This window comes from Myotis daubentonii, chromosome 3, assembly GCF_963259705.1.
Source record: "Myotis daubentonii chromosome 3, mMyoDau2.1, whole genome shotgun sequence".
Classification (NCBI taxonomy): Eukaryota; Metazoa; Chordata; class Mammalia; order Chiroptera; family Vespertilionidae; genus Myotis; species Myotis daubentonii.
This window is the reverse complement of record NC_081842.1, coordinates 127354932-127382819: the sequence shown is the minus strand read 5'-3', so window position 1 is coordinate 127382819 and position 27888 is coordinate 127354932. Positions and strand designations below refer to the sequence as shown.

Below are 27888 nucleotides of genomic sequence, written 5' to 3'. Positions count from 1 at the left end.
GAAGCATATACCTTTTATGTGTCTGCAACAAGCAGAATCCGAAGTAACCGCTTGAGCTAAAGCTGACCCGCATATACCTTTTAAAAAACAGTTCTAGTGTGCACACCAGGCCCTGGTAGAGAAAGAACACCTAGCCATGGGGCACCAAGTGAAATGTCCATCATATGCTGAGCTATCAGGCCCATCAAGGTCTAAGGGTCAGCCAGGGTCAGTGGCAGGTGCACAGCTGGTAACAGGCACAAACACCAGAGAGCATAGGCGAGATGCATAAGCAGGTGGCCCAGACCCACAAGTCACGCACCACTGCTGTACCAGTGCCCCGCTTCAGTTAACATCCATGGCTGAATGGGGGATTCCCTGCGAACAAGCTTGGTTTATGGGTGGCCTGGTTCAAAAGAACATGGGAGGGGAATGCTCTGAAATGGGGGATATGCCTGGTCATTCATCTGGTGTAACAGAACTTCATCAGGGTTAGAATCCAGAGTGAGCAGGGTAGTGGTGAACGGTCTGGCTGGCTGGCCAGGATCCTGGGAAACTGGGGACACAGATGTCTAGGGTAGAGGCATATAGATATGTGACTGGGGAAGGGTATAGACTGCTGGCACGCCAGTGTCCACCAGAGAGCACCCACCACGAAGAGGAACTAAACTACATAAGAAAGGTGACACTAGCCAGTGTTGGTTGTTTGGCCACGCCGGTGCTGGAGCTCAATAGCACGGGCTCTGACTTATCAAGGCTGGTTCAGCTACTGTTGTGGCTGGACATCAAGCCTTCTAATAGCAGACACCAATGCCAAGCTACCTGCTTGGCATCATTCCTGAGACAATTAGCCAGCCAAGCATAAACTGACTGTTTACAGCAAGCATGTCAAACTCGCAGCCAGGGGGCCACATGCCACATTTCTTTAAACGAGGCATGTGGCCCGTTAGCCGCAAGTTTGACATGCTTGGTACAGGAACAGATGCTTACTGTGGGTGTGGGTCTGCTTTCCTGCCTGCAAGTCCTCAGGCAACCTCACTATGAGGCTCATGGGTGTCACAGAACACAACGCCAGACCAGAATAGCCTCCTCCCAGCAAAGGAGGTGTGGGAGTGGGTCCTCTGGCGGAGTCACAGTCAACACCTGCAGAAGCTGCCAGTCCTAGGAGCACTGGGATGACCCGCAGTACGAGAGTAGCACCAGCCAGCAGGTGTGCTCCAGGAGGATGGGCACTGTCTTCCAACTCACAGTATACACAATGCAAAGACCTTGATATTGTACCATGTTCACAACAGGAAGAACACAAGCCTGGGAAAGGAAGGGTGGAATAGGAATGGCTGCACTTATGATCCCTCCCAATGATCTACTGAGGGACATGGTGCTTCCTCTCCTCACATCTCTGGGGGGCACGCTTTGCTGGCAGACACAACAAGGGTCCCAGAGAACCTGAAGCTCTGACCACTGCCTGAGCACTTGATGTCTGAGCCCAGGTCCAGCAGGTGAGGAGGGGATGTGTGGAATCCTGAGGCCCACCAGGAGCCCCTTCCTCCTTCCCTGCCAACTCCGGCTGAGCAGGGCATGATGACCAGGCTTCAGGCCTCTTGGGGACCAGTGACCTACCACCAGGGCAGCACTGAGGCCGGCAGAGGTGGTGAGGGGGGGTGATTTAACACAGGAAGGGAGAGGATGAGGTGAGGGAGGACTAAGACCAGCTATGGCAGGGCGGCTGCAGTTTGTCATATTAAGCCCTCTCCTCCTTTACATTCCTTGATTTAAACTATTTAAAACTTGCAATTTTGGGAATAATTTTAGACTTATTGAAAGATTACAAAAGTAGTATAGAGAGTTCTTGTCAACCCATCACCCAGCTCTCCCTTAACATTAACATCTTATATGACATTTTACAGTGACCAAAACCATAACATTCCCATTGATATAATACGATGAATGGAACTACAAATCCTGCGCAAATGTTGCCAGTTTTTCCACTGCTGTCCTTTCTCTGATCAGGATCCTGAGAAGCCACACTGCACTGAGCTGTCAGTTCTTCTTGGCCTCCCCAGTCTGCAAAGGCTTCTCAGTCCTTCAGCGAGTTCTCCGACTGTGGCAGAAGGGCGCTGCTCTGCATCTATAGACGTGCCACACCTGGACTGCCTGGCACTCCCTGGATGAGACTGAGGCAATGCACATCTGGGAGGACTCCAGCAGGCTGACGCGATGTCATTCTCCGAGCAGCACATGAAGGCAAACCACAGCCGATAGGCCTTGTTTCTGGTGAACTTTAATCTCTCAGGAAGGAGGTCTGCAGGCTTCTCTACTTGAAAGTTACTAATTTTTCTATCGTAAATAACGCGAGGATGCAAATATCCTTCTTCTCATGGTACTTTTACTACCCACTAATTTTAACATCCACGTAGTTCTTGCCTGCAGCAGTTACCACTGTCTAATCCTCTTCCTCTAAGTCTCCTCCAGGAAGAGAGGACTCTGGAACCTGGAGGAACTGCCCCCTGCAAACTGAAGAGGCAGATCCAAGGGACAAGAGGTGGGCTGTGGCGCATGCAGAGATGTGCCGCTGAGATCCACTACAGGGAGGTCTTGCTGCCCCAGCTGCTGGCAGTGCCATCAGCAGACATCCGTTAGCTCCCGAGGGGACTTCCCCGCTGCAGAGAGCCACCCGTCCATGGGCACAGCCCACACTCAGTGATAATGGACATAAAGGAAGCAGCCACTTCGGTCCACTGTGGTACACCTATTAAGAGGCCATATATGCCCCGTGAGATAGCAGAAGCTTTGTTGGGCCTGCTCACAGTTCAATTTCTCCCCCTATCTCTTCCTTGTCCCTTCAATAGGTATTGGCTACTTAACTCCACTTAGCATCTGCTTTTGGAGACACTACAGAAATACCTCAGAGACACTGCAGATTGGGTTACAGACCATCGCAACAAAGTGAATATGACAATAAAGCAATTCACACGAATTTGTTTCCCAATGCATATACAAGTTACGTTCATACCGTACTGTAGTCTATTACATGTGCAGTGGCAGATGTCTAGAGACAATGTACATACTTTAATTTAAAAACACTTTATAGCTAGAAAACTCTAACCAGCACCTGAGCCATCAGCAAGTCATTATCTTTGCTGGTGGAGGGTCCTGCTCGGTGTTGACAGCTGCACACCAATCAGGGTGTTGGTTGCTGAACGTGGGGGTGGCTGTGGCAATTTCTTAAAATAAGACGAGACTGAAGTTTGCCACACTGACTGACTCTTCCTTTCATGAACAAACTGACTCTCTGTAGCATGTGATATTACTTGATAGCATTTCCCTAGAGTAGAACTTCTTTCAAAACTGGAGTCAGTCCTCTCAAACCTGCTGCTGCTTCATCAGCGAAGTTTATGTAGTGTTCTACATCCTTTTCTGCCACTCCAACCATTTTCACAGTATCTTCATGAGTAGATTCCATCTTAAAAAAACCACTTTCTTTGCTCATCCATGAGAAGCAACTCCCCATCCATTAGAGCAGCGGTTCGCAACCTGTGGGTCGCGACCCCTTTGGAGGTCGAATGACCCTTTCACAGGGGTCGCCTAAGACCATCGGAAAACACATATATAATTACATATTGTTTTTGTGATTAATCACTATGCTTTAATTATGTTCAATTTGTAACAATGAAATTGGGGGTCACCACAACAGGAGGAACTGTATTAAAGGGTCGCGGCATTAGGAAGGTTAAGAACCACTACATTAGAGGTTTATCATGAGTGCAGCACTACAGTCACTTCTTCAGGTTGCACTTCTAACTCTAGTTCTCCTGCTATTTCCACCACATCTGCAGTTACTTCCTCCATGAGGGCTTGAACCCCCAAAGTCACCCATGAGGGTTGGAATCAACTCCTTCCAAACTGTTAACGGTGATATTTTGACCTCCTCCCAGGAATGATAAATGATCTAAATGATATCTAGAATGGGAAATCCTTTCTAGAAGGATTTCAATGTACTTTGTATGGCAGCTATAGCCTTACAAAATGTATTCCTTAAATAGTAAGACTTGAAAACCAAAATTACTCCTTAGTCTATGGGCTGTAGAATGGCTGTGGTGTTAGCAGGCATGAAAACAACATTAGTTTCACTGTACATTTCAGTCGGAGCTCTTGGTTGACCAGGTGGATTGGCAATGAGCAGTAATATTTTGAAAGAAATCTTTTTTCTAAGCAGTTGGTCTCAACAGTGGGCTTGAAATATTCAGTAAACCATGTTGTAAATAGATGAGCTGTCATTCAGGCTTTGCTGTTCCATTTACAGAGCACAGGCAGAGTAGATTTAGTATAATTCTTCAGGGCCCAAGGATTTTTGGGGTGGTAAGTGAACATCGGCTTCAACTGAAAGTTACCAGCTGCATTAGCCCCTCACAAGAGTCAGCCTGTCCTTTGAAGCCTGACATTGACTTCTCCTCTCTAGTTATGAAATCCCTAGATGGCATCTTCCTCCAACATAAGGCTGTTTCATCTACAATGAAAACCTGCTCAGTGTGGCCACCTTCATTAATGATCTTGGCTAGAGCTTCTGGATAACATGCTGCAGCCTCTACATCAGGACTTGCCTGCACTTTCATGTTATCGAGGCAGTGTCTTTCCTTAAACCCCAACCTCTGCTGGCTTCAGACTTTTCGTTGGCAGCTTCCTCACCTCTCTCAGTTTCCACAGATTTGAAGAGAGTTAGGGCCTTGCTCTGGATTAGGCTTTGGGGTAAGGGAAAGCCATGGCTTGTTTGATTTTAAAACTTCCTACATATCAGCAATAAGGTTATTTTGTTTTTTTTATCAGTTGTATGTTCACTGGAGTAGCATTTTTCATTTCCTTCTAGAACTTTTCCTTTGCATTCATAGCTTGGCTAACTGATGCAAGAGGTCTAGCTTTTGGCCTATCTTGGTTTTCAACACACCTTCCTCACTAAGCTGAATCATTTCTAAGTTCTGATTTAAGGTGAGACAAGTGTGACTCATCCTTTCACGTAGAGTGTAGCTTTTAGGTAATTAGGTATAAAAGACCCTTCCAGTGCAACCTCTGTTGTATGGGTTACAAATTGGGTATTTACTAATAGTGGATGTCAATATTAACTATGTAGAGATATAGATTTCTCACTGAATGAGGTCCTTCTCTAGAAAATGAGATTGAACAGTGTCCATAGATGTTCTATAAACCAATATGAAAATGTATGATTTCATGAATTAAAAAATATAAGTTAATGAACAAGAAATGAGTTACAAGTGTATTTGATGAAAAGTCCCCATAGAATGACACCCTGTATATATTAGGAAACCAATAACCAAATTAGATTTCTTCAGGAAGTTTTCTAAAATTATTTTTTAAAACGAGGTACTCACAGATGCTCCTCCCATAATCTTGGGAAACATAACGGTGGAACAGCCATCTGGACTCTGTCCGAAGGTAGTATAGGGTGTTTGAAACCAAGCCTTTTCATTGGCCCAAACCACATCACAAAGAGGCAATATGGATGCTCCTAGTCCAATGGCAGGGCCATTTACTGCTACAATAATAGGCTTCTTAAACTGAATGAAAGTATTCACGAAGTTTCTAAAATGAAAAATAAATGGGGAATTACTCAAAATATTATGTATTTGAGCAACAAAAAACCCGCTATTATGGAATTCAATTTACTAGGATGTAAACTCTATGAAAATTATGAGTTGAGATTTGTTGAAGGCCGTCCCTCAGGAGTTGTGGCCCATGGATTTATTTGTTGTGTGCTAGAAAGGCTTACTGATACCCAAGCTGCCATGTTGGAAGTGGCTGTTGCAACAGGACCTATCTGAAGATGATGGGCAACATACAGCCTGAGGCTGCTCTTACATTTGCAGTGGCTCATGGGCTCTATGACCAGTATGTTTTTTCCCCTCAGCCTTCCTTCCCTTTAAGACATAAGAAGCCCAATAAACATCATGAGCTTCAGATGACCAATCTAGAAGCTCTCACAGAGAAAACCTAGCACAGGGCATACTATTAACACTGTCCAATGTTGAGCAAAGACTGGAGGATTGTGGTCAGGAACCATGGGGTTGGGATCTGGATTGGATTATGTGATTTTAGACAGCTGATTATTTGGAAACAACAGATATTTCCTGAGTTTATATAGGACTAGACTGAATGCCATTGAGGATATAGAGACAAAAAGCTTACAGGCTGGTTTAAAATATGAGATTCAAATAAGAAGAGCAGAAACCATAGACACCATTTTGAACTTGACTGTGTGTTGTGGAATACAATTAAAGCAGGATTTCAGAGGAGAGTGAGACTAAGGGTAGGATGGCCTTCACAGAGGATGGGATATTTTACAAAACGGAGCCAAAGCTATTTGTAGATTTGTTTTAGGTTCAGGCTGGAATAGTGGGCTGCTTTAGGGTAGGTTGGTGCCATGCCATACTGGGAATGTGCACCTTCTCCACCACTAGAAGCTCTTTTTATGCTCAGAGGTTGCTTTTTTGTTCTGCTTTAACATGGGGAAGAGAAGGAAAAATACACACCAAAATAAGTACCCAATAATTCCTCTAAGGCAGTCTTAGCTCCAGATCAGAATCACAGAATTCTAAATTCTAAATCTGACCCCTATCTTTGGGTGTTCTCTACCATTCAGCAATTTAAAAGCTAGAGCATTCTGTTCAGATTTTCTCTGAAAATCATGATTTGGCATCTTAGATAGTACCCCTGCTCCCCATTGACACAGAGGGCCATATATTTTTTCGAGGACGGGTTGGGGGGATGTGTATGTGTGTGCATGTGTAGAACAGGAAAAAAGGAGGGACTGTATGCAGAATTTGGCAGCTTGCAAGCCTAGCTCCATAAACTGTTCTCAAAGGTACCCATAGTCATAGACCTCAGCCTGGTCCCCAAAGTTTGCTGAATCTTTTTCTTTTTTTTTTCTTTATTTATTTTTTTATTGCTTAAAGTATTACAAAGGGTATTACATATGTGTCCATTTTCCCGCCCCACCCTAGACAGTCCCCTAGCCTCCCCTATCCCCCGGTGTCTTATGTCCATTGGTTATGCTTATATGCATGCATACAAGTCCTTTGGTTGATCTCTTACCCCCCTTGAATCTTTTTCTTGAATGAAAATAAATTCATTCAAATGAATGAGTTGCACTAAGACTTTTTAAATGAGAGCACCTAAGGCACTGGTAGAAAGATCACACTGGGTTTTACTGATACAAAGAGAGCCAGGCAATCTTTTAAACAGGTCCTTGAAATAACTGTTGGCAATCTACATGAAGATACTTGCATGTCTTTCCACTTTCATCTACCTCATATGAACATCTGGAAACTACGAATGGGATGGTAGATTAACATGGAAAAAATGATCAAAATAGTGTAATAATAAATTCTATAGAGAAATGGTAAAAGGAATTAATTATTCCATGTAGCAGTGTTTTCTCTCTCTACATGTTTGGATAAAAGAAAAAAGGTTCTAAGATAGATATTGCAAAATCAAAGCTTGTATTTTTAACAAGCTGGAGAAATATTTTTGGAACTGGATCTCCCACCCCTTGGTGCTGCTTTAATTGTTATTTTTGCTTGGAATGATAACTTAATCTGAAAGCCATAGCAGTTTCTGAGAAGGGGATGAATTTAGCCAGCACCCTCTGGGGCGAAGATATGTTCCCTTTTCAGAGAACACAACCTGGACCTTTGTGAACACATCCTAGAGTGTAAACTCTAGGATGCCAGAGATGAGCATGGTTCTCAGATAAATTGGTTTTGTTTAAAAACACAAAAACAAAACAAAACTTTATCGAGTTGCTTTTCTGTTTAGTATAAACTTCCCAGTCACTACCAGAAGTGGGGATGTGGAGCTGCCATCAGGGCTGGGGATGAAGCTCCAAGGGCCTGGCATTCAAGGAGAACCTGTTTTCCTTGCTTTTGCAAGTTATTTTAAAACAAAATCAAAATGCATGGATGTTCAAATGTGCTCAGCTCAATGCAACATATTGAATTTAAAATTCAGTTTCCTTTGAATTATCTGCAAATTGAATTAAAGACTGTGTGGGTATGACAACGAAGGAAATATCATTGGCCACAAATGGAGTTTTAAAAGACTTATAATTAAACAAAATAAAAATTCTATCCATTCTTTTGAAGAACATTTAATACTTCACAGACATACCAAAGAGTTAGAAACTCACATAAACCCACTACTCTAGGAACTGTTTGAGGGAAATGAGGTCACCAGATCTTAAGTTTTAGTAGCTCACTGCCCCATCTCAGCTGAGCTCTCCCTTCATAGTGAATATATAGAACAGGGCTGAATGGGGGAGCGGTGGGTTCTAGGGGCATGCTTACTCACTGACCTAGTTCTTTACCCAGGTCTCTGTCTCGCTCTGTGGTGGTAGAAGATGCCCCCCCTCTGGGAAGAGAAGGCTCCCTGGTCTTTCAGTTCCCGAAGATTTCAAAAGCCTAACTTTACAAACTGACTCATAATAATTTTATCACTAATGTACCAAATATTTTTATTACAATTTATTTGTAAGCTGTTTATCACCAATAATTCTGATAACAGAATTAGCGGCAGTAGATTCCTGACAAAGCTAATGTTTAAATTTAATCTTATTTCCTACTTTTCTTTTGGAAACTTGCTATAATGACATTCTTTGCCCCAAAGTTTTAAGAAATCAAGACAAGATACCACAGAAACAAAAAAATACACATAGCAATAGCTTTATGTGTATAGGCTAATTTTATACATATAAAACTTAACTGAAATGCAAATGAGCAAGAGTAAAAATTAGGTGAATCTGGTGTAACTAATTATTTTTAGGATCCTGCTAGTGTACATTAAGAAAAATTCACAACGACAAAAATATATTCATTTCTTTAAAGAAGACCCAAGTTAAGTTTCCCTAAAGCAGGATTTGACTTTTCCCTAGAATACTGATTCAGTTCTTATGAGGAATGAGGAGAGTGGGAAGGTCAGGAAAAAAGAGTGGGGGAGTGGGTAGTTGATGAAAATAAACATTTAGCATTACCTAGAAGTTTAACAAATGAAATCTCTAATCTATCTCTCCTCTGCTTTTTCTAATCCCAACAATATGAGCCTTAGCCTTGACAAGAGCAATTCAACACTGGAGGAATGGGCTGGGATTAGGGTTGAGGCACCAACAAGATTTAGAAATGGCGCACTGGGAAATGCCTGTGGGGTGAAGTGAGCCAGCACTGAGAAGCATTGGCTGGCAAGGTCTATTTTCTTAACACAGCAGATCTCCCCAAATCACAGTATTATGTGTAAAATCAGTGTGCTCTTACAGAAAACATGCAGTCACCATCTAAGACATGTTTTGTACCAGAAAAATAAAAATTAAGTTCACTAGTTCATCCTGAAAAGATAGAATGGACTTAACAATTAGGATTGTCTTAGAGGTACTGACAATCTCTCAAGGAATCACATGGATGGTCAAGCAGTTTAATTTCAAACTGAATAACAAGATGGTCCCATCTAGCATTCTACAAATTTGAAATTATTTAGGAGACTAAAAATAACACTTGAAATGAAAGTATTTTTGAAAAACTACTATATGATAGCTTAAGAAATGGTAATGTCCAAGAAGACTAAGAAATAAACAATGCCCTGTATACATGTATATACCATATGAGAAAACATAATTTTGAAAATCATTAAAAATGTTATAAAAGGCCAAAGTAATGCCCGACGTGTGGAGATCTGTCAGAGAGAGATGCCACACGCAACTCCAGACCTACCAAAACAGAAGCGCACTCTACCAATCTTGACATGCACTTCTGAATGGATTAGGGACCACAAAGCTGTGTCCCCAAGGTCACTGCTTAGGGTCTCAGCCACATGAAGCCCAGTAATTATCAAAAGAGGCTCTATGTCAACTCTCCAAATACCTAGGGATTTTAGAGACGACCCAACAACTTTATTGCCATTTTGCAAATCTGTGACTCTCTAAGTTTTCATCTTTCTGTAAATAACAAAGGGTCCTTAAGGGCTCACTTAGGGACATGTCATTTTAGGGAGGTGTGTGGGGAGCACAATGGTCCTCTTGGTTGGTGACTCGGCTTCATTCACTTTAATCTTCACTCAAGGCTTCCTTCCCTTCCCTTTCCTTTCCCTTTCCTTTCCCTTTCCTTTCCCTTTCCTTTCCCTCCCCTCCCCTCCCCTCCCCTCCCCTCCCCTCCCCTCCCCTCCCCTTTCCTCTCCCCTTTCCTCTCCCCTTTCCTCTCCCCTTTCCTCTCCCCTTTCCTTTCCTTTCCTTTCCTTTCCTTTCCTTTCCTTTCCTTTCCTTTCCTTTCCTTTCCTTTCCTTTCCTTTCCTCTTTCCTTCCCTTCCCTTCCCTTCCCTTCCCTTCCCTTCCCTTCCCTTCCCTTCCCTTCCCTCCCCCCCCCTCCCTCCCTCCCTCCCTCCCTCCCTTATTTATTTATTTATTTATTTATGGAGACAGACAGACATCGATGTGAGAGAGAAACATGGACTAGTTGTCTCTCATATGCACCTCATCCACGGACCAAACCCGCTACCTAGGTATGTGACTGGTAAACCTTCGAGCTTTTTGTGCATGGGATGCCACTCCAACCAACTGAACCACACCAGCCAGGGCTGGGTTTCATTCACTTTAAATAAATAAGTACATTTCACTATGGAAAATTAGATACTTTAAATACATATAGTAATTAGCATGAGAAATGAGGGACATAAAATATATGTACCTGGACATGCTTATAGCAGAATTATGTGGTTCTAGGAAAAGATTTTCAACTGTTAAGATATAGTAGTGGAAAAATCCAAAAACAGAAACAGAGAAAATGGAAACATCTAGTCATATTATTAAATGAAAAAAGGAAGTTGTAAAACAACACTGTATAATTCCATTTATTTAACAGAAATAAAAGTAAAGCTTTATTTTGTGTGTGTGTGTGTGGAATACATATTTAAAAATGTTTAGAAAATGGTTGGGGAAGACATACAAATGAACTGTAGATGGGGGGTGAGATAGAGGAAACTTTTACTTTTTACTCTATGTTATAGTTATATGTGTTGTTGACACTCAGGATAAATTTGAAAAAGAATGTGTACTGCTTATACTAAAAAAAAACACACAACAAAACTTTTCGTGTGATATTATGAAACTGGATCATCACAAAGCCTAGGCAATTTATTTTAGAGTCAAGCAAATGTAAATTATTATGTGAAAGAGAATGCATCTTTATTTAAGGGGTGAAGACAGAACACACTCATATGACAAATAATGTGGCTATATGCTATTGTATACTCTAATCATTAAATGTTCCCTGAGTACTTCACAGGGTTTGAGCCAGACTTGAAATCAGTTATTTGCTCAAGGCAAGTAGTAACGTATGCCAGGCCCACAGAAAAGATAGATGATTTAATTACTTTTACTACTCGTGTCTCCCAGTGGAAGGAGATGTACATTTCATTCACAAGCTTGTTTAAGCCTGTCCTATCAGCCATTGGTAACTAAAAGCAAAACACTCAAACCAATGTTTTAAAAATGCCATTCATGCATACCTGATAGCTTCAGCCATTTTAGTGCTTTCTCTTTTTCTGTCATCTGTTAAGCGCCGTATGAAATAAAGAAAGTCGAGACCACAGCAGAAGACGCTGCCCACCGCGCTGAGCAGCACGAGCTTGCTGTCGTCGGCAGCAGCCGTGCTCAGTGCGCTCTGGACTTCTTTCATTACCTGAAAGTCACCAAAAATTAAAGTGGCAAAGAGTATTTTTGATACAGAATCCTAAAAGCATTTCATTGTGGAATATCGAGATCTACACAAAGTAGATTTACAGCCTAATACTGTTCCCTGTATCTACCACAATTTAAAATAACTCACAAATTTCTTATTTCTGTAACCAAAGATTGGGAATGCTAGCCAGAAAGTATAATTGGAAAGACACGTGAATCTAAGTTACCTTAATATTCCCGTCATTGTGGCTCTCACAAGATAAGGCAAATTACATATTATGTCCACTTAAAACAGCAGTTGACACATTCAACCATTGAAAGAAACCAGTTCAGTTCCCTGGGTTTTGTTGTTGTTGCTGAACACCAGCCTGCCACACTTGAGACAGAAATCCCAATAGTGTGGTGCTTAAGTGCATTAGGTGCTAGGATCTGAGCATGGAGACTGTTAGAAAGGCACAAAACCATTTGGAATCATTTCTGCAGCATTTATAAATAACCAATGAAGGGGCTCTGTAGTCTGAAAATGGACTGGGAACCAGTGCTGAACTGGTTTGTCATGTGACCCTGGCCAGATATACAAACTTGATGCAGTTTGGTTTTCTTGTTTGGGAAAAACTTGACCTCGCTGCTCACAAGTGGAAAACAAGCAATTACCAGAACTTTAAATTTTAAATAAGGTACAATGCAGGTTCAAATACTTCTGATTTTAGATATTACTAGAACCAAGGTTATCTATTTAGGTCAAAGAATTAAACCTTTGCAAGCATTAGTTTCCCTTGATCCTTGAAAACTAACTTTACCAGGTACTACTAGTAGTGAACATGTGTTGAAATTGTTGTAGGTGTTAAGCTCCACTTCCATGCTGAAGATTGACTGGGAATGATGTTAAAATACTCTGAAAGGGTTGAAACCCAGGGTTATTTCAGTCTTGTTACAACAAAGAACCCTTCAAGAATCTGATGACGAGGTAAAGAAAAGAATGTGCGCACACACATTCTACATGTAACTTCAGGGAGGCGGGAATCTCCCAGATGCCCCACACGCCCCCAGGTTAAGAGCTCATAACCTGGAGCACAATTACCACCTCCTCCATTCAGAACTCTGGTTCCTGTCCCAATCCACACCCTTGACAATGAAGATGGACACTCAACACATGCATACTGTCCCGACTTCACTGCAGTCATGAGGGTTACAAGGACCAAGACTGTCACACTTCACCTGTGCTTCCTACCTCCTGGTGGTTACTATGAAATGGCCCAGAAGGAGAGTTAGAAAAACACACAAAAAAGTGCCAATTTGGCTGAGCAGGCCTGGCAGACAGGGCTTGGAGAAACAGGACGCACAAATCAGCCCAAGGAACATTTCTCACCTCTGGATTTAGTGAGTTATTCTCTGATGATTTTGTTGATAACAAGATGTGGGTGAAGCCATCCTGCTTCCTGACGACAATATCTCTGTATCTGTAGGCACTTTCTGTTTGCCTCACACTGAAACGCAACCGCTTGTCAAAAGGCTGGTCTCTTCTGTCGTCAAGAAATTTCCTTTTCCCGGCTGTCACTCCTGTAACAGATGTCTGTATGTTGGTTGTTCCATTGGCTGTTATTGCGTCCATAAACGGAGATGTACCTGCCAAGAGTTTGAAATCACAGTGGTCTGTGATGTCCTGCTACCAATTTCACTCCCAGTGTCATCTTTGAATTAGTTAAAAATGTTCCTTACAAACTCAGAATTGTAACGTTTTAATGCAAGAACATTAAAAATCAGAAACTTTGGAAAGACTACTTTTAAGGGCATTTATTTTCCATCAAAGTCTGACAAGGAAATCACCCTCTTGCTTATTTTGCCTAAAAAAGAAAGATGGGAAGGTATTTGCTGAAAGAAGCAACAAAATTTGAGACTTCTGAAGAATGGTATTAAAAGAGAATGGGTCTCATGGATAATACCTATTCCAGGCTTGAGAAGTTGAAAGGAAAAAGGAAACTGATTCAAGAAAATATCTTATTAGAACCAAGATAATCTATCAACTTGTGCAGACACACGATGCAACCACCAATTTATTTTTTAAAAAAATATTTTTATTGATTTTTTTAGAGAGAGGAAGGGAGAGGGATAGAGAGATAGAAACATCTATGAGAGAGAAACATAGATCAGCTGCCTCCTGCACGTCTCCTACTGGGGATTGAGTCCGCAAACAAGGTACATGCCCTTGACCAGAACTGAACCCAGGACCCTTCGGTCCGTGGGCTGATGCTCTAGTCACTGAGCCAAACCAGTTAAGGTGCAACCATCCATTTCTGCGGGGCTGCTCTACCAATTGGTGCCATGGCTGCCACTGCAGACCACCAGCCCTAATGAGGTACTCAAGATACTCGGGAGTTCCTTTGGATGTCCTGGGATGTGACCACTTATGATGCCTGTCCAGGGGTCCTAGCTCTACTACATGTTCTATCACTAAAGACAGCTCTCTTTCCTGCCACCAAAAGTTCCTGCCTGTGGCAGCTCCTCAACGTCAAACCTGACTGCTGTTTTTCAATTCGTCTTAAAGATATGATCTCCTGAATTTAATATTTATTATGATAAAGTCAAGAGTTTCATTTAATACTTTCCTAGGGTTACCAAGAAATGTCAGGGTAAGAATTCAAGTATTAGGTAAATAATTATCCTCCTATTTATATGACCTGTCTACATATTATCTAACCTGGTAATGAGTACACAAAGCCTTTGGGTAGAAGAAAGGGAAGGAAATGTAAGAAAACTGCTTAATAAAATTAGCAATGGAGAAGTTAAGTTCTCTAAGAAGAAGAACATGATAAAATATGAGTTGGAAGCATTTCCTCCAAAGTGAAAGAATAGGCCAAGGCCACCAAAGAAGACTCACAACAGGACATTTAGAGAAGTCAAATCATTTCCAATGTAAAACCACCTGATTTTCATTCAACTGGCACAAGTATTTTGGAAAACTTTTTAAATCAATTCAGTTTGTTTAAAAATTGGAAGAGATTAAAATACATGTAAATAGTTCAAGAGTCTAAAAATGTAAAAAAGACATATGGTGAAAGGCCTCCCATCATCTCCCCATCCTCTAAGGTGCCATCTACCCAGGACCCTCAGCCCTCCAGTTAGCCACTGTCTGGTTTCCATGTATCCTTGAAATATCTGTGGACCCTGAGGAAAAACAGATCTGATGTGAACCCCAAGAAGAAATGTATATGTTGAAATAAACTTCCAATGATCAACTGAAGGTCCAAATTTTATAAAGAATGAGTCTAGCAGCCATTTGCTGACAGGGGCTCCTCCAATACTCTGTATATTGGGAAAATCCTTAGACTGAACTCTCGGCTTCCCACGCTATGCCCTGCTTGTGTAGGCTGTCTGAGTCACCCACTGCAGGGAAGCCCTAGTTTCATCTTTCTATCAGTGGATTGAAACCTGTTCCGTTCAATCAGAAGTGGACAATTGTATCCTCATTTACTTTTATAACAACCAGTCAGAATTGCACAATTTGGACTAACTGGGAACCTGGTTGGAAACTTTCTTGATAAAAGGTAGCCTCATCCTAGCCAGATTTGGTCAGTGGTTAGAGCCTTGGCCCGCAGATGGGTCTTGGGTTCGATTACTGGTCAAGGGCACGCACCTCAGCTGCAGGTTTCCCAGCCCAAATAGAGGTGCATGCAGGAGCAACCAATCAATGTGTCTCTCTCATGTTGATGTTTCTTTCTCTCTTTCCCTCTCCTACCTCCCTTCCACTCTCTCTGGAAATCAGCGGAAAAAATATCCTCCAGTGAGGATAGAAAAAAAAGGGCAGCCTCCCCTTCTGTCTCAGTGGAGTGCACTTTCAGTTTGCACTGGATGCTGTATTTTCCCAGTTTGCAAACTGTTTCTCCTGAAAAATAAAATATAATAAAATTAAATAAAATAAAAAGAAGTCTCCCCTTTCCTGCACCTCTTGGGGAATTTTGGTTTACAGTATATGCAAGCAAATAAGAATATAAATATTTCTACTTCAACCCTCCTTTAAAAAATACAAATGGTAGTATACCAGACATAGTGTTTTGTCATATCTTGTTTTTATTCATTTGCTTTATCTTAGAAATTGTTGTCTATCAGGCCAGTTTTCTTATTCTTTTCTAAGGCTGCACAGCAGTCCACTGAATAAATGTACTATAATTCATTTTACTAACCCACAGGGCAACATACACTAATATCCAACAATTTTTTGATATTTCAAACAATACTGTGACACATAACCTTGGCTTATGTCATCCCAATGCTGGCAAATCTATAGGATACATTTCTAAAGGATTTGTAACCTAAAGTATGTCTAACTAAAAGAGGATTTAATAAGCTGTTACCAGTAAGACAAGCTGTATCCTTCTGAGGACCCTTTCTCTTTCTGTTAACCTTCCATCTCTCCGGTATCAGATCATTCCCCATCTGTGTTCAAAAATGTCCTCCAATCTTTTCTACTCTAGATATCCCCTCTAATCTGCTCTTCTCAGCACTACCTTCTACTCACATGTCCATTACAGCTTAACTTGGTCTATATTTGCTGTCTCCACTTTCACCTCTGTCCATCATTCCTCAACCCACTCCAATTCGAAGCTGGAGTTGACATGACCAGACAACTTCTTGAGAACAGAGAAATGGATCATGAATGATTATGAACTACAGGACCTAGTGCCCAGGAGACAGGGATACTAATAGGAGAATTTGATGTAGCTGAAGAAGGATGAGATGAAGATAAATTAGATTTTATTCAGGTGAAGTTGCTACTGAGCACAAAAGAGGGAGCAGAAGTCAAGGCTGGAGATAAGTACTTGGGAGTTGGTGCCCATAAATGATGGCTGAATTGAGAGTAGGAACACCAAAGGGAAGAGTGAGGGATGAGCCTGCTGGGGAGAGCCATGTGCAGGACCAGGAGGCAACAGAGAAGCCAGAATTCAACAGCAGGCTTCCCAAAAGGAAAGAGAGAATGCCATGGCAACAGGATGTGTCAGTAGTGGCATACACAGAGAGGTAAAGGAGAATGGAGAAGAAGTAATTGGAGGGAGGGAAAAAGGGGAGATTAGAAGTCATTAAAAAACTCAGGCAAGTTGTTTCACTAGAGTACTAAGGGTAAAAGCCAGACTATAGGATTCAAGAAAAACAGATAAAAGTTGTTAAATAAAAAACATAATGTTCAAATCAGGAATTTGCTAAAATGATGCTTCAAGCCCAGCTGACATGGCTCAGTGGTTGAGTATTGACCTATGAATTAGGAGGTCATGGTTTGGTTCCCGATCAGGGCATATGCCTGGGTTGTGGGCTTGATCCCCAGTGTGGAATGTGTAGAAGGTAGCTGATCAATGATTATCTTTCATCATTGATATTTCTATCTACCGTCTCCCTGTCTCTTTAAAATCAATAAAAACATATATATTTTTTAAATGCTGCTTTAAGGAACAGAGAAATACAACTGCAGGTGAGTGGACAACTGATCTTTAGGTGATGGCTGACAATAATGACTTCCCTGACTAAAAAGAGATCACATCAGAAATAATCCTGTGCAGATGCAAGCTGGAAGGCCACTTGGGGGTAAAGGGTGAGGTGACAGAGGTGTGATGAGTGGAGACAGGCTAGAGGCTCCGGCCTTCTTGGGAAGAGGGATTCTTGCAGACTACACATGCCAGGGTGATAACAAGTGAGAGCTGTTTGGGTCTTTAAAAGTTACTAACTCCAAACTGGTTTTTAGTTGGTGCTATACCAATGCACATTAGAATGCTCTCAGCAACAGAGGAGACAGCGTTGGCCTAGGTAGCAGGCTTTTACCAGGACAAAATCCCACACTGTTCGTGTTTCTCAGTGTCATTTCTTTTCCTATTTAAAAAAGCCACACATTCCTTAACTCTCCAAGAAGTTTTCCTGGTGGCTTCCTTCCACAAAGCAGGATTTCTAGGATACGAAGTGCATGTTGCCTTTATACATGAATCAGAAAAAGCCCAACTTTTTTTTTTTTTTTTTTTAAGGCAATGGGTCCTATGGAGCTATCCATGGTTCTGCAAATTTAGAAATGGATTCATGTTGGCTCATGCTGACCAGGACTGTTGAACCTGGCCTCCATCTCCCTGTTAAAACTGTACTGGCTCAAGGTTGTCATTACAGTCCCTGCTGATTTCACCCACCCCAATATGACTCCCGAGATCCTCTGTTGTCCACCTATGGGGCGATATAACATCTCTGTGGCCTAATTTAGGAAGAGAAGTGTTTACAGCTGGACTGTCTCAGAATCAGACTGCCAGCACTGAGCTAGGTCCTGACTCTTGCCTGGAGTATCAAATGGCTGGTTTCTTCTGCTTCTCTAGATGGCAGGTCAAATGCCACCTCCTCAGAGAAGCCCTCTTGAACCACCCCATCTAATGTGGGCCCCTTCCCATCACCATTTTCCAATTGCCCCTCTTTGTTTTTTGTAGCACTCCTCACCAGTTATTCGTTTCTCATTTGATTTGTATTTATAGTACTAGAGGCCCGGTTCATGGAATTGTGCACTGGTGGGGTCCCTTGGCCTGGCCTGCGGACATCCCCTGAGGGGTCCTGGGTTGTGAGAGGGCACAGGCCAGGTCAAGGGACCCCACCGGTGCATGATCAGGGCTGGGGAGGGACCCAGGGAGTGTCCAGCCCATCTCGCCCAATCCCAATTAGCAGGACCTCAGTAGCAAGCTAACCTACTGGACAGAACGCCTGCCCTCCAGGGGCATCAGTGTGCATAATGGCAACTGGTCGAATGGTCGAATGAATGGTCAGACACTTAGCATATTAGGCTTTTATTATATAGGATATATTGTCATATTCCATACAGTTCCATGAGAGCAGGATCCCTGTCTGTCTCATTCACTAATGTATCTCTAGTGCTTAGAACACATAATAATATTTACTAAATAAGTGAATAGAAGGGACTGTAAAGTCCTTTTAGTCCAGCTTCCTCCACTTAGAGATCAGAAGATAAGTGGCCTGCCAAAACGTCACACGGCTGATTACTTTGTGCCAATCTGAGGACAGTGAGTACTGCACTATAGAGCAGAATCAACTGCTAATGACTAATTCAAAGGTAAACACTGAGATTCGGGGGAAAAAATCCTCCACAATTCAAACTGTGTGAGAATTTATTGTGACTCACCAGACAAACTGATCCAATGAAAACACAGAAGCCTGTCTCAGTGAACTGATAGTTTCTTAAGGATATGAATTCAGAGACTACTAAATGATTTTCTAGGATTTACTGGCATAAAATTCAACTAGAAAAAACACATCATTTTAGTGTCTCTCCTAACATGCTTGACAGCAAAAACAGTACCTTCAAATGTATTAACTTGTTAAAATTTGCTGCTTTAAAAGCCTGTCTCTGTAAAAATGAAATGTGCCTTCTGCTTTCAACCACAAGAGGGAAACAGTATCTGGATCTCCTCACTTGCCAGTGAAACTAGAAAACTGAACAATAGCCATGGAATAACCACTTCAGACACGGACAACAGGCAGTGCAGGATCATGCTCTTACAGTGAAGGGAACAAACAAGGTGGGCCCAGCAAACTTCTGATTTACTGGCTGGAGGCCATTTCCACGCTGCAAGTGCAGGGAGGGGAACTCAGATACTGCCTGCAAAAACGCTGAACTGAGAACACAGACTGGCTGTGAGGAGGCCCAAGAGGCTATATTTTGTGCGATGGTGTATTGAAAAGGAGGGAGCTACACAGAAAGTTCCAGAACTGCCTACGGATCCACTTGAGTTGAACACCAATCTGAGCATGCATAGGGTGAAATCCACAAGGCTTGGGAGAGAACGATTACCTGTAAATTGAATAACTGCCAGAGTTCACAAAGCCTGGAAGCCTTCACCAGCCAGAATGGAAAGACTTCACTGAATACGCAGGGCATTGGGTAAAGAGCCCAGAACAAGTACTAGCTACATTATAGAGCAGTGGTTCTCAACCTTCCTAATGCCGCCACCCTTTAATACAGTTCCTCATGTTGTGGTGACCCCCAATTTCATTGTTACAAATTGAACATAATTAAAGCATAGTGATTAATCACAAAAACAATATGTAATTATATATGTGTTTTCCGATGGTCTTAGGCGACCCCTGTGAAAGGGTCGTTCAACCCCCAAAGGGGTTGCGACCCACAGGTTGAGAACCGCTGTTATAGAGGCTACTCTAGAACGGCACTAACAAAGCTTAAAAATAAGCCTTCAAAGGATCAAACCAATATGTAAGCAACAACTGGCTGCCAAAACAAACCTAACTAACACTGTTAAAGGCATACAATAAAATCCAACATGTAAAAGTCACAACATTTACCAATCAAAACTTGCTAAACATGCAAAGAAATAGGAAAATAAACCACTGCGTGGGAGAACATATTTGCCAATGTCATATCTGATAAGGGCCTAATCTCCAAAATTTATAGGGAACTCATACAACTCAACAAAAGGAAGATAAACAATCCAATCAAAAAATGGGCAAAGGATCTAAATAGACACCTTTCAAAAGAGGACATTCAGAAAGCCAAGAGACATATGAAAACATGCTCAAAGTCACTAATCATCTGAGAGATGCAAATCAAAACAACAATGAGGTACCATCTCACACCTGTCAGACTGGCTATCATCAACAAATCAACAAACGACAAGTGCTGGAGAGGATGTGGAGAAAAAGGAACACTTGTGCACTGCTGGTGGGAATGCAGACTGGTGCAGCCACTATGGAAGACAGTATGGAGTTTTCTCAAAAAACTACAAATGGAACTCCCATTTGACCCTGTGATCCCTCTTCTAGGAATATATCCCAGGAAACAAGAAACACCAATCAGAAAGGATATATGCACCCATATGTTCATAGCAGCACAATTCACCATAGCTAAGATCTGGAAACAGCCTAAGTGCCCATCAGTAGATGAATGGATTAGAAAACTGTGGTACATCTACACAATGGAATACTATGCTGCTGTAAAAAAGAAGGAACTCTTACCATTTGCAATGGCATGGATGGAACTGGAGAGCATTATGCTAAGTGAAATAAGCCAGTCAATGAAGGAAAAATACCACATGATCTCATTCATTCATGGATAAGACCATTATAAACTTATGAACAATAATAGATACAGAGGCAGAGCTGCCTGAAACAGATTGTCAAACTGCAGCAGGAAGACCGGGGAGGGTTGCAGGGCAGGAGGGAGGGGGGTAAGAGATCAACTGAAGGACTTGTATGCATGCATATAAGCATAACCAATGGACATAAGACACTGGGGGCTAGGGGAGGCCAAGGGATTGTCAAGGGCGGGGGGAAAAATAAGGACACATATGTAATACCTTTGTAATACTTCAAGCAATAAAATAAATTAAAAAAGAAGAAAAGAAATAGGAAAATAGGACCCATAACCAAGATTAAACAGATAATGGAAAGAAAGCTAAAAATGAGAGACGAAGGGATTGTGAAAAAAGGACATTTCCACAACTGTTATAAATAACCTAAATGTGCTCAAGGAAGTAAAGGACAACATGAACATGAGGAAATGGAAGAATAGAAATAAAAATTATGAGAAGCTCTCCCACTGCAGACACAGCGGACTCTCATAGCCAGTTAGCCTGGAGGTCAAATCACCCCCACTATTGCCTACAACAATCAAGGCTTAACTACAACAAGACTGCGCACAAAGACCACTAGGGGGGTTCACCAAGAAAGCATAAAAAATGCGGAGACAAAGAAACAGGACAAAATTGTCCATGGAGGATATAGAGTTCAGAACCACACTTTTAAGGTCTCTCAAGAACTGTCTAGAAGCTGCCGATAAATGTAGTGAGATCCTCAAAAAATCTAATGAGACCCTCGATGTTATGATAAAGAACCAACTAGAAATTAAGCATACACTGACTGAAATAAAGAATATTATACAGACACCCAACAGCAGACCAGAGGAGCGCAAGAATCAAGTCAAAGATTTGAAATGCGAAGAAGCAAAAAACACCCAACCGGAAAAGCAAAATGAAAAAAGAATCCGAAAATACGAAGATAGTGTAAGGAGCCTCTGGGACAACTTCAAGCGTACCAACATCAGAATTATAGGGGTGCCAGAAGAAGGGAGAGAGCAAGATATTGAAAACCTATTTGAAGAAATAATGACAGAAAACTTCCCCCACCTGGTGAGAGAAATAGACTTACAGGTCCAGGGAGCACAGAGAACCCCAAACAAAAGGAATCCAAAGAGAACCACACCAAGACACATCATAATTACAATGCCAAAATGCCAAGAGCAAAAGACAAAGAGAGAATCTTAAAAGCAGCAAGAGAAAGAAACTCAGTTACCTACAAGGGAATACGCATACGACTGTCAGCTGATTTCTCAACAGAAACTTTGCAGGCCAGAAGGGAATGGCAAGAAATATTCAAAGTGATGAATACCAAGAACCTACAACCAAGACTACTTTATCCAGCAAAGCTATCATTCAGAACTGAAGGTCAGATAAAGAGCTTCACAGATAAGGAAAAGCTAAAGGAGTTCATCACCACCAAACCAGTATTATATGAAATGCTGAAAGGTATCCTTTAAGAAGAGGAAGAAGAAGAAAAAGGTAAAGATACAAATTATGAACAACAAACATGTATCTATCAACAAGTGAATCTAGGAATCAAGTGAATAAATAATCTGGTGATCATAATAGAATCAGGGATATAGAAAGGGAATGGACTGACTATTCTTGGGGGGGAAAGGGGTGTGGGAGATGCGGGAAGAGACTGGACAAAATCGTGCACCTATGGATGAGGACAGTGGGTGGGGAGTGAGGGCGGAGGGTGGGGCGGGAGCTGGGAGGAGGGGAGTTATGGGGGGAAAAAAGAGGAACAAATGTAATAATCTGAACAATAAAGATTTAATTAAAAAAAAATTTCATTGGATGTGTTTAACAGGTTGAATACCACAAAAGAAAAGATCAGATAACTTAAAGGTATATCTATAGACTCTACCCAAAATGAAGCAAAAAGTGAAGACAGAATATACAATGAATAAAGCCCAAGTGTGCCGTGGGATAATATCAGGCAGTGGAGCATATGTGCAATTTGAGTCCGGAAAAAGGTGTGTAAAAAATATCTGTAGAAATTAATGGCTGAAAGTTTTCAATAATTTGTTGATAACCAGAAGCCTATATACCCAAGGAGCTTAACAAATACCGGTTGGGATAAACACAAAGAAAAACCATACTATGGCACATAATTACCTACTGAAAGATAGTGATAAACCGAAAATCTTCAAAGCAGGGAGAGAAAAAGACATAATAGATACACCATCAGAACTGCTTATTTTTTTTTTCTTCAAAAGTGTAAAAACAGAAGAAAAAGAAGCATTTTTATTTTTTAATATATTTTTATTGATTTCAGAGAGGAAGGGAGATATAGAAATATCAATGATGACAGAGAATCATTGACTGGCTGCCTCCTGCACGTCCCCTAATATGGATCAAGCCCACAACCCGGGCATGTACCCTTGACTGGAATCAAACCCAGGCCCTTTCAGTCCACAGGCCAATGCTCTATCCACTGAGCCAAACTGACTAGGGCAGAAAAGCATTTTTAATGTGCATGAAAGAAGAGAAGCCAACTTGGACATATGGTATATATGTAGCATTAATATCCTTCAAAAACAAAGCAGAAGTGAAAACTTTTCCAGAAAAAAGCTGAGAGAATTTGTAGGCAGTAGATCTCTACTATAAGAAATGTTAATAAAAAATAAAAATAAAATAAAAAAAAGAAATGTTAAAGTTCTTCAGGCAAAATGATATTGGACAGAAATCTGGAAATATACAAAGGAATAAAGAACACCAGAATTGGTAAATCTATGGGTAAAAATGAACCTGCACAGATTGCATATAAAGTTAAATGAGTAAAACCCACTTTGTATACACTATGCAAACACATGAGAATATCTTCAAGAAATGGACAACTTTTTGGGAAAACATGAATTCTTAAGACTGATCTCTGACAGCAGAAACAAAACGAAAAAATTACCAAGGAAAGATAAAAGTACAGTTATGAAGGAATTATCTCTGAAAACCACTTTCGGACTAGGCAAGGTAAGGAACAGTCAACTATAAAGTAAGTGTCGGTGCCAAGGAAAAAAGAAAATCTACCAAATTCATTTGTATTCTGATGTCAGAACTTGACATAGATGACATAAAACAAATCAACACACCATTCTTACTTATTACTTGTGGGACCACAATCCAATTTTATTAACACCAAATACTGTGAAGCTACCTTTCTCAATTTTAATTCTAACACACTTCCAATCACAATCTCAGTAGATTTGGTTGGAAGACAAGCTAAGACGTGTTTGAAAAGAATAATGAATGAAATATACCTTACTAGCTATATATTATACTAGAGGTCCAATGCATGAAATTCGTGCAAGGGGTTTGGCCCTTGCAGCAGCCCTGGCTGCCGTGTGGCCCTGCCCCCTGACCATTGGTTGTTCTGGAAGGTCGTCCTGCCGTCCTGCCGTCTGGTCTAATTAGCATATTAGCTCCTTATTATTTGGATAGCTACATTAAGGACATGGTTTTAGTACAGGGAAAATGACAAACTAGACTTGGGCCTAAAAACATAGCTCCTGCCCCACCTGCTTTGAGTCAGTGGATAGGGAGTCAGACCCCCTTGCTCCCCCTCTCCCACCACCCCAGACTGAAGGGTCTTGGGTTTGATTCCGGTCAAGAGCAGGTACCTCAATTGCCAGTTCTATCCTGGCCCTGGGTAAGACACGTGCAGGAGGCAACCAATTTTTTTTTGTTTTATTGCTTAAAGTATTACAAAGAGTATTATATATGTCTCCTTTTTTTCCCCCTTCTTGACATTCCCCCGGCTTCCCCTATCCCCCAGTGTCTTATGTCCACTGGTATGCTTAGATGCATGCATACAAGTCCTTCGGTTGATCTCTTACCCCCCTCCTGCCCCCCAACCCTCCCCCAGCCTTCCCGCTGTAGTTTGATAGTCTGTTCGATGCTGCTCTGCCTCTGTATCTATTTTTGTTCATCAGTTTATAATGGTCTTTATTATCCATAAATGAGTGAGATCATGTGGTATGTTTCTTTCATTGACTGACTTATTTCACTTAGCATAATGCTCTCCAGTTCCATCCACGCTGTTGCAAATGGTAAGAATTCCTTTATTTTTTTACAGCAGCGTAGTATTCCATTGTGTAGATGTACCACAGAGGAGGCAACCAACTGATCTATCTCTCTCGCATAGACGTTTCTCTCTCTCTCCCCCCCCACTCCCTTTACTCTGTTTAAAATTTAATGGAAAAATATCCTTGGGTGAGAATTAACAAAACAAAACAAACAAATATAGCTCCTATGATGATAATATATGCATTACAAATCAACACAAGTCACTATGGACCATTCATTTGATAAATGGTAATGAGCGCTCACCGGTGGGCTCAGTGGTAGACCAGTGACGGCGAACCTTTTGAGCTCGGCGTGCCAGCATTTTGAAAAACCCTAACTTAACTCCGGTAACGCGTCACATATAGAAATTTTTTGATATTTTCAACCATAGTAAAACAAAGACTTATATTTTTGATATTTATTTTATATATTTAAATGCCATTTAACAAAGAAAAATCAACCAAAAAAACGAGTTCGCATGTCACCTCTGACATGCGTGTCACAGTTTCGCCATCACTGGGTTAGACTGTCGGTCTGCACACAGAAGGGTCACAGGCTAGATTCCCGGTCCTGGAGGCAACCAACTGATATGTCCCTCTCACATCAATGTCTCTCTCTCTCCCACCACCCCCTTTCCTTCCTTGCTCCCTTCCATTTTTTCTAAAAAATTAATGGAAAAAATCTCCTGGGGTGAGGATAAACAACAACAACAACAACAACAAGCTGGTAAATTTAATAAACTGTCAAGGCAGAATGGGTCTCAACCTCAAAAAAAAAATTCAAAACTGGTTTTTAACTATCTTGGATATTCATGACCATTGCTTTCTTTAGTTTAATTTAGAGAGTAAGCACTGTAGTTTATACAGAATTATTAACTCTTTATAGAGTTTGACATTTCAAAATACTGTTAATCATACCCATTGAACTGAATCCCATTTAACTATACAAAGCCCACCATTTTATTCAGACTACGTAATCTGCAAACTGAATTCATTAGAACTTTTTAAATGAATATGAAAGGCAGGCTTTAAACATCAGCATCCCATTTTCCCACATGTTAAATAAATCCTTTATAAATAATTATAAAAGTATCTTTGCTCCAACTCCTTCAATTATACTTTCCTGTCCATAAGGATCACTGGGTTTAAGGTTATATACACTCACCAGAGACCCAGTGCATGAAATTCCTGCATGGGGCAAGCGGGGGGCGGGTGTGTGGTCTCCTCAGCCGGCCTGCACCCTCTCACAATCCGGGACCACTCACTCCTCACCGCTCGCCTGCCTGTTCTCATGCCTGTTTGCTCCTTACCACTCAGCTCACTTTTCCGTAGTGCTGCCACAGAGGTGGGAGAGGCTCCTGCCACTGCTGCTGTGCTCGCCAGCCTTGAGCCTGGCTTCTGGCTGAGCAGGGCTCCCACTGTGGGAGTGCACTGACCACCAGGGGGCAGCTCCTGCGTTGAGCATCTGCCCCCTGGTGGTCAGTGTGTGTCATAGTGACCGGTCGTTCTGTTGTAATGGTCGCTTAAGCTTTTATATATATAGATTCTTAGCTGTTTTCAAAAGATAATATATTGTCAGTGCTGCTACAATGTTTTGCTTCAACAGGATGGATATATTAGGAACAATTTGAGCACACTGCAAATTTCACCTGTATTTATGCCTGATTTTGTCTGGAGAAAGTTGGTGATAATTACCCTCAGGTGAATCTAGCTGGACAGGAATACGCAAACCCCACACCTGCAGCAGCTACTCCGTCCTCATCAGGTGCACAGCTTTCCCTGTGATTTCAGATCCCACGGCAGCACAATTCACAATAACCCAGGAGTTGAGCCCTTCCGACACCCACTTCCTCCAGCAAACTGCAGGACTTCTTCGAGATAAAGTGCCACATGTATGGTAGTTATTTATGTTTTTCTTAGCCATTTAAAATGTCACATTGTGCTACCATTTTTATTAGGGTCCTATCTTATTTTTAAATATGCCAATGACAAAGTTTTTATATGCTGGGCCTCTTTCTCATTTCCCTCGTAAGTCCTGTGGTCTTTCTAGTGCATGACTTTGCATAGTGTGATTTTTAGGAATGCATATGCTGCATTATAGCAGAACTGGCTGCACGTTTTCTTTCCATTTCTCAGAATGAAAGTCATACTCTTTTGTCTGATTCAAGAAAGAATTTATTCACAGCCACATTTTAGACCTGGCCCTAAAAATAAAACCATCTAAATACCAAAACCAGCCAGCAACTGCTCAATGTGGAATAAGCATGGAAATGTTACAATCAAGCCCCATATCCAGGTAGAGCTTTGTTTTTCATTAGCCAAATCCTTCCAGGAGGAACTTCCTAATGTCAGGCAGGGGCTCCACTCAAACTCCACTGAAAGATGCCTGGACAATGCTGTCCCTAACCCAAACTGTACAGGTAAGGAGCCAGGAACAGTGGGATTCCAAAGCAAAGGCCCCCAAGCTTCTCGAAACTGAATGAAGATTCTCCAACAGGAAGGAGCCAAAAGCATTATGTGTTTATGCTCCAAGGCACCTTATTCCAGCTGTCCATGCTCAGTCTAGATTAGAAGGTCTTTTTCTTCTAGTCATTTCAGTAAAGCTACTCTATACCTAGTCTGATCCTCAACTCTTTGTGTAGGGGTGGGTGAGTGCTATTTTATTTCTCCCTATTCCACACAACAGTGCCTTTCAAGCTTTGGGATACAAAATCAATTTTGGGGATACCAATCAACAGTTACTTAAAAGAGAATAGGAGAAACTAGAGAGCACTGCATACCCAGGTCCACCAGATAAAATGCAACTCTTACTATGAGTTGTACTGGAGAAGTTTGAAAATAGCTTTAGACTGTAAGCACCTATGCATGCAGTGCCATCTTGTCAGAAAGCCTGAGCTTTACTTCTGGGCACAGATGGGGCTTCCCTGGAGACTCCAACCTGGACACAGTATTTTCCTGTTGTATCCTCTAGACCAGCAGTCGCCAAACTTTTGGA

General features: G+C 41.6%; 1 protein-coding gene across 4 annotated transcripts in view; it reads right to left on the bottom strand.

The window, feature by feature from the left end:
• CDYL (chromodomain Y like) overlaps window positions 1-27888 on the bottom strand; it is a 236018-nt gene that overhangs the window by 8277 nt on the left and 199853 nt on the right. For 3 of the 4 annotated variants that reach the window (XM_059688510.1, XM_059688511.1, XM_059688508.1), the window contains 3 exons: window positions 13077-13333; window positions 11536-11708; window positions 5364-5574 (listed from right to left, as the gene is read on the bottom strand). In XM_059688510.1, the coding sequence (XP_059544493.1) occupies window positions 5364-5574; window positions 11536-11708; window positions 13077-13333 (641 nt within the window). The remainder of the gene's footprint in view (window positions 1-5363; window positions 5575-11535; window positions 11709-13076; window positions 13334-27888) is intronic. The other variant, XM_059688509.1, reaches the window with a different exon arrangement.